This window comes from Schistocerca americana, chromosome 5, assembly GCF_021461395.2.
Source record: "Schistocerca americana isolate TAMUIC-IGC-003095 chromosome 5, iqSchAmer2.1, whole genome shotgun sequence".
NCBI lineage: Eukaryota > Metazoa > Arthropoda > Insecta > Orthoptera > Acrididae > Schistocerca > Schistocerca americana.
In genome coordinates this window covers 483,652,270-483,660,611 of record NC_060123.1, presented here as the reverse complement: position 1 = coordinate 483,660,611, position 8,342 = coordinate 483,652,270, and the positions used below count along the sequence as shown (strand labels likewise).

Genomic DNA, 8,342 nt, shown 5'->3' with positions numbered 1-8,342 from the left:
GTGGTATGGGATCTGTACCAGATAGGTTTGATAGAGGTCACTGAAAAAATTCAAAGATCAGCAGCTTATTTTGCTTTATCATGAAATAGGAGGGAGCGAGTCGTGAATATGATATGCAAGTTGGGGTGTAAATCATTAAAACAAAGGCGTAGGGGGGGGGGGGGGGGTTGTTGCAGTGAGATCTTTTCATGAAATTTCAGTCATGAACTTTCTCTTCTGAATTCGAAAATATTTTGTTGATGCCAGGCTACATAGGGAGAAATAATCATCTACTTAAAATAAGAGAAATCAGAACTCACACTTCAAGTGTTAGTTTTCCCGTGCACTGTTTAAGAGTATAATGGTAGAGAAATAGTTTCAAGGTGGTTCAATGAACCCTTTGCAGTTATTAAGTGTGAACTGGAGAGTAGTCATGTAAATGTAGATGTAGATACTGTTGCACAGAGAAATGGTTTAATAATTTCTGGGAATTAATTTGGGATAAAAAATTGCAAACTAAAAAGTTAAAGTGTTTTCTCACCTCTCATCATCCCCTCCTCCATCAGGAATATGACACTTACTGTGTTTGTGTGTTGAAAATATGTACGAAGAATCTGTCAGCATACACTGACCATCCCAATGACATTACAACTAATCTGAATGCTCTCATATTCAACAAAAATTGGTTGAGCGAAATTGCGTATTTCAACCAAGAACTTCTGAGAAAAACAAATCCTTATGGAATAAAGTGTTGTACTGTTGCATATTTAAGAAAACACTTTATTTCAGTATTTTCAAAACTCAATACAGTGTGATGTTTTCCATTAATTGTATGAAGTGCTGAATATCATACAAGTATCAGATTTGTAAATCCTACATTGGTATATTTGGTATCGACATGTTTTTATTTTGCATTTAAGCTCCGAATTGTTTTATGGACAAAATTAGTATTCATACAACACACTTTTTTGTACAGTTGTGCTTATGATTTCCTTTATACAGGGAATCCATACAGCTACAGAATTGAGAACAATATCTTGACAGAATTACTTTCATATTTGGTGATTTAAACCTCTACTTCTTCTTCCATTGTAATCTATATTTCAAATAGTCTGTTATCATGAGACTGTTTTTACCAAACAAACAGCCAGTTTGTATTGGATAAAATCACTTCAAATTTGAGAATTCCAATCTGACTATATTATTTGATACTTTAAAGTTGAATAATTGTATAAAATATAAAGCTAAAAAATATTTGCAAGTTACATCCTTCCAGTTATACATTTGGAATCATAATCACTTATCAGTGGAAAACGGGAAAGCATGAGAAGCTATGATGCACTCAACTTCCATTATGGGTAATGTTCATGGTGATCAGGTTAAATGATCCTTTCACAAGAATGCCATACTCATGTGTACATGAGAACAGTATAATGGCCATAGGTTTGTGTTTATTTTCATAACCTGCAATCCTATAAATAGTTCTTTGTGTTGACTCTTATATTTCTTTGAAAACAATGACATTTGAAATATGCAGAGTAGGAGGAGATCTAGACATTAACTGTCGTGCCTGGATTGTGTGATATTTGTTCTTGTAACAAATGAAAGTTTCCAAATAATATTTTTGAATTTCAAATACTATGTTTTGTGTTTAATTATACAAGACCAAATGAGTGGTGACTTTGACATGATCTGAATGAGAAACAAATATTATAAAAGATAAAGCGAACAGTAATATCCTAAACAGTGATACTACAGTAGAAGTGGACAAAGCTAGTATCAAACTTTCTCCAGTCTGAAATGACAAGCCTGATAAATGGTTTTGTCAGGCTAATGCAAAATTAACAATTGTGGAAATACAGACTGAAGCAACCAAATTCAATTACTTCATAGCATAGTTAGATCCCTGATTTGTTGAAAATAGTTGCAATCTTGTAAACAGTGACAAAAGCAACATATGTTTGTTAGCTAAAGAAAGACTTTAATGACTTTTAAGCAAGGTGAAGAGCATCGAATTAAGAAATTAGTTAGTGAATTATAAATTTGTAATATGATGACCAGTCATTTACTTTGGAAAATGAAAGGTTGTGGAGGAATGGACATTTCAAATAAAATTTTAAAGTCTGTCTGGCTAGACAAACTTCCTGTTAGCATCTGAAATATTTTAATAATTTCTGAAGAAAATTTGGACAAACTAGCACAAGTGACTCACCAGATTCTGGAAATGTGAAGCAATCATGAACTTCCGTCAGTTTCCTATTGCATGTGAGTCTTTTGTCAGTGAAAGGTCTTGTGTTAAGGGTGGAAGAGTTTGAAAATGAAGTCAAAAAATCCAGATGTAGGGAGCAACAGTATTGATTGCAATGATGTTCTTGTAGCATAGGCTGCAGCAAGCCAAGATGAAATAGTTCCAGAAAGTAGTACTATTTTCATTTTCATTACAGCTCCAACTGTAGACCTGAGAAATGTGTCCAACCTTGCAAATGGAAAAGTGAGGGAAACACCAATTGGTGGACACAGTAATGGCTGAGTGTTCTGCCACAACAGTTATACCAGATTGCTAATATCAATTGTTTGTTAGAGATAAAACTTCAGGGCTATGTTTTCTGGTCAACTATGGTTCTGATGTTTCAATTAAACCAGTGTGTCCCAAGGATAAGGTTAAATAGATAGGCTACAAACTTTATGCTGCAAATGGATCTGAGATTAAAACTTATGGATCAAAGCTATTGAATCTTGAATTTAAAATGAAGTTTTTAGTGGTCTTTCAGTGTAGTCGACACAACAAAGGCATAATAGGTGCAGGCTTTCTTTGTTGGTTTAGTTTATTAATAGATCTGAAAAGAAAATTATTAGTTGACAGTAACAGATGTGGTTCCACTTCAATGTGCAGTTGATTTGTATGATTCTGTTAGTTCGCTTCATACTAGTTGTAAATATTCTGAACTACTTAAAAAGTTACCTGAACTGACAAAATCCACCCTTATGCCAGGAGAAATAAAATATTACATCGCAACCTGCAGTGGCCCTCCAGTGTACAGGTTAGATTTACATAAACTAAACTGGCTAAATAAGGATTTCAGTTTCCAAACAATTCTAATATAATTTGCCACCTCTAAATCCTGGTGGCCTATCCCTCTGCACATGGCAAAAAAGCATGTGTTTGTGGAGACTACCAACATCTGCTGTCCTGTTCCTCACATAAATTATGCAAATTCCATCCTTGTGGGCAAGAAAATATTCTCTGAAGTCAATCTCCCAGTCTCCTCAATGCATATTAACAAATCCCAGCAGCTGAAAATGAAAAGGAATAGAGTGTTGTGATCACACCATTTGGACTTGATGAATTCAATTTCATGCTGCTTGGCCTCAGGAATGCGCCCAGTACCTTTCAGAGATTTGTTAATGAAGTTCTGAGATATTTAGATTTCTGTTTTGCATATTTAGATGACATACTGATAGCTTCTGGCTCTCAAAAAGAACACGCTAAACATTTAACTATCATGTTTCAGTGACTGAACAAGTTTGGTGTAAGGATTAATGATGGAAAAACTGTTTTTGGTGTTTAAGAAATTATCATTTTAGCTCATGTGATAACTCCAGAAGGTACAAACCAAACCCAAAATGAGTACAAGTGATAATTAATTTAGAACATCCAGGAACTGTATCCGAATTCTGTCATTTCACTGGCATACTGGATTTTTACTGATGGCATTTGGAACATACCACAAAACATCAAGCTTCCTAAGTTATTACATAAAGAATTGCAGGAAATAAAGCATATACTGGAGAGAAAAAGCAGTAAAGCAGTTTAGGAAGTGCAAAAAGGACATTGCAAACACAGCCCTTTTAACATTCATTAATATAAACAACAGTGTTGCACCAGAATGGAGAAGGAACATAGAAACCAGATGGTTTCTTCTCCAAAAATTTCTTGCTATCGTAAAAGAAATGTTCAACATATGATCAGGAACTTCTCAGCAAGTACATGGGAATAAAGTATTCAATATACCTGCTTGAAGGATTAATGATTTGCCAGCTGGCATAAGAGATAACTACTTTCATTCCCATTACTGCAGCTGTGATTTGTCTGTCTGGCCACATGATGTGAAGTAATTGTTGGTAAAAATGGATCTTATGAAAAAAGGAAGTCTTTGTTTTCTCAGTAGATCACTAAAGTGAATAGAAGTGCCCAGTTTTGAGTAGGTCTAGTAAGCTCAGAAATATATGTTTATATGCTTAGATAGATATGACAAGCATTGTAACAAATATAAAATCAGATGCAAGTAGGACAGATGAAAATATGAAGCACTTTTAATAACTTGTATGAAGATCCACACTGAATTTGATAGTCAAGCCTCCTTTGTGTTTGACTCCTTTACTTACACTCTAATCTTCTGCCGGCCTACATTTTGTTTTTAGTAAAGGAGCTGTCAACTCAAAAAATCAGTGACTCCCTCTCACCTCTCCTCTCCATGCTACATTCAATTAGTGTCATTTTCATTCCAACAAAACAATGTGACATATGGTTATTCAGCAGAGTATGATCTCACTCTTTGATTAAAATTAATTTCATCTATTTGCAGACATAAGCAACAGCAGTTTTAATTAAAATTTAGTCACATATACCAGACGTAAACCAATGTGTGTGTGTGTGTGTGTGTGTGTGTGTGTGTGTGTGTGTATGTGTGTGTGTGTTTTAGTTCAGAGTGCAATTTGGAAGATGAAATTTTTGAATTCTATTAAAATCAATTGTGCAGACTGGTCTTCATTCCTTTTATCATGTCACTGTTACCTACATCACAGATGTTCATCAACAAGTCGAATTTGAAAAGAATTTGGGTAGAATTTCAAATATTTATCAGTTGCGTTTTGACAAGCACTGCGACTACCTAAAATAATGTACTCAACTGAAAAAATTTGGTGTTAATATTAGTGAATTCCCACATTACAGACTGTTAAAAGAAACTTTAAATTCTATTACTGAAACTAGTATTGCAATATCAAATGAAATTATATAATTAATATTGACACACTTAAAGTATTATCTTCATTAAAACCAATAACATACTAAAATGGAGACAATTAACTTGAATTAAAATGTTCACTCTATTTAGCATACATCACAACCCTATTTGGAATGATTAGACACAAATGCTAGTATTGTCTTTTAAGTGTCCACACTTTTCAGGAAACAGTATTTGAATATGTTGACAGCTTTCACAAAATATATTGATAATGTTCTGTGAGTTAATATTGTGAGAAATGTGTAAAAACACATCAGAATGATGCAAACAGCTAAGCAAAACTTGCGCTTTCAAAATTTCCCACATGATCTTAAATGGAGTATTGTCATCATGGCACCTGTAAACAGAGAAAAAATCTAAAATTAGAAGTAAATTAATTTGCAAGATATTTGTAACAAATACATAATGCAAAAATGAATAATAAATATTTTTATTCTCTTAATTTCATTTTAGTTGGAATGCACTTTACCTCTAATTGTCTTGGTGTTGACCAGATGTGGAATTCAAACTGTTTCGAAAATTAATTATATTGCTAACATGTCTGTACTGTGGCTCTTTGCAACATATTTGTAGCCAAGAAACATGGATGTGATTGCATAGATTTTTCAGGCATTTAGCCAAATGGAATGGAAGCTCTTCATCAGTTTTTAGATAATTTTACTGCATTTATCCAAGCATCAAATTTTTGAAGGAAATTGAAAATGATGGCAAATTAACTTTTTCAGATCTTTTAATACACAAAAAAGAAAACAGGATTTTGAGACACAGTGTATACTGTAAACCAACACATATGGACCACTACCTCCATGCTACTAGTTATCATCCCCGACATCAATACACAGGAATTTTATATACAAGTGGTAAGAGAGCCTATGCTATTTTGGATTCTGATAAGTTGATGCAGTAACGGGAATATCTTAAGGTTGTTTTCAGGCAAAATTGATATACTAATCATCAAAGTGAAGAGTTTGACAGAGCACTGAAAGACCTGAGTCGGAACAAGGCCCCCGGAGTAGACAATATTCCATTGGAACTACTGACGGCCGTGAGAGAGCCAGTCCTGACAAAACTCTACCATCTGGTGAGCAAGATGTATGAAACAGGCGAAATACCCTCAGACTTCAAGAAGAATATAATAATTCCAATCCCAAAGAAAGCAGGTGTTGACAGATGTGAAAATTACCGAACTATCAGTTTAATAAGTCACAGCTGCAAAATACTAACACGAATTCTTTACAGACGAATGGAAAAACTAGTAGAAGCCAACCTCGGGGAAGATCAGTTTGGATTCCGCAGAAACACTGGAACACGTGAGGCAATACTGACCGTACGACTTATCTTAGAAGAAAGATTAAGGAAAGGCAAACCTACGTTTCTAGCATTTGTAGACTTAGAGAAAGCTTTTGACAATGTTGACTGGAATACTCTATTTCAAATTTTAAAGGTGGCAGGGGTAAAATACAGGGAGCGAAAGGCTATTTACAATTTGTACAGAAACCAGATGGCAGTTATAAGAGTCGAGGGACATGAAAGGGAAGCAGTGGTTGGGAAGGGAGTAAGACAGGGTTGTAGCCTCTCCCTGATGTTGTTCAATCTGTATATTGAGCAAGCAGTAAAGGAAACAAAAGAAAAATTCGGAGTAGGTATTAAAATTCATGGAGAAGAAATAAAAACTTTGAGGTTCGCCGATGACATTGTAATTCTGTCAGAGACAGCAAAGGACTTGGATGAGCAGTTGAATGGAATGGACAGTGTTTTGAAAGGAGGATATAAGATGAACATCGACAAAAGCAAAACAAGGATAATGGAATGTAGTCAAATTAAGTCGGGTGATGCTGAGGGAATTAGATTAGGAAATGAGGCACTTAAAGTAGTAAAGGAGTTTTGCTATTTGGGGAGCAAAATAACTGATGATGGTCGAAGTAGAGAGGATATAAAATGTAGACTGGCAATGGGAAGGAAAGCGTTTCTGAAGAAGAGAAATTTGTTAACATCGTGTATAGATTTAAGTGTCAGGAAGTCATTTCTGAAAGTATTCGTATGGAGTGTAGCCATGTATGGAAGTGAAACATGGACGATGAATAGTTTGGACAAGAAGAGAATAGAAGCTTTCGAAATGTGGTGCTACAGAAGAATGCTGAAGATAAGGTGGGTAGATCACGTAACTAATGAGGAAGTATTGAATAGGATTGGGGAGAAGAGAAGTTTGTGTCACAACTTGACCAGAAGAAGGGATCGGTTGGTAGGACATGTTATGATGCATCAAGGGATCACCAATTTAGTATTGGAGGGCAGCGTGGAGGGTAAAAATCGTAGAGGGAGACCAAGAGATGAATACACTAAGCAGATTCAGAAGGATGTAGGTTGCAGTAGGTACTGGGAGATGAAAAAGCTTGCACAGGATAGAGTAGCATGGAGAGCTGCATCAAAGGACTGAAGACCACAACAACAACAACAATCATCAAATGGTTCATGCTTTCCAATTTGGACCACTGTGTGAACCAACAATGGACACTTCTAACACAACTGCTTTTTTACCCTTTTCAGGGAGTATTTCTTTGAAAATTTAAGTATTCTCAGAAAATATGATAATAAAAGTGTTCTTTTGCCTCTGGCTGAAACTAAAGCCCTTCTGGGATCAGTTAAAGATTATTTGGAATTGAGAAAGCCTGAAGTATATGGAATTCCCTGTCATTGCAGAAAGGCTTATATTGGATAGACACAGTTCATGCCTGATGTGTGGAACATCAACATCAATCAGCATCATACATGTCTGCTCTAGCCTGGAAAAGCTACCATTGCTCAACATTGTCTCAATGTAGGGCATAACATATCATTTAAAGAGATGCAAATTATTGATCCAACTTCCCAGTACTGGGATTGTGTACTTAAGGAATCCATTAAAATATGATTATCTGATGACATTACTAACAGAGATAAAGGTTTTAAGCAAGATGTGGAGTCCTATTTTATTGGTTAAAAAAACAACAGTGGTATGGTTTTTAACTGGCTGCATCTTCATTTGCGATTCATCACATTTTTTAGTTTCTACTGCTGAGTGCACTGCAATTCTTTGCTTTGCAGAGGGTGTATAGAGGAGCTGCTGTATCTGATGTTTCCTCAGTTCTGGCATACTGTGCATCTACAGTCTCACCTGAAGATGATACCCAGTTGGGCTGTCAAAATACTGTGTCATCAGAATGATGAAATTCGATTGCATACCCATGAAGACCATCAACGAAACATGGATATTTGCATAATGTAATCTAGCTGTTTGTAAATTGCACATTTAAAAGCAAAGATAATTTGAATATAAACTTTTTCATTATTCACAAG

At 35.2% G+C, this 8,342-nt stretch overlaps 1 protein-coding gene across 1 annotated transcript in view; it reads right to left on the bottom strand.

The window, feature by feature from the left end:
• Nucleotides 1-5,092: 5,092 nt before the first annotated feature.
• The window catches only part of LOC124616173 (transcription factor SPT20 homolog), a 39,092-nt gene continuing 35,842 nt past the window's right edge, over nucleotides 5,093-8,342 (bottom strand). The window contains exon 6 of the mRNA XM_047144455.1: nucleotides 5,093-5,343. Within this exon, the coding sequence (XP_047000411.1) occupies nucleotides 5,297-5,343 (47 nt within the window). The 3' untranslated portion in view covers nucleotides 5,093-5,296. The remainder of the gene's footprint in view (nucleotides 5,344-8,342) is intronic.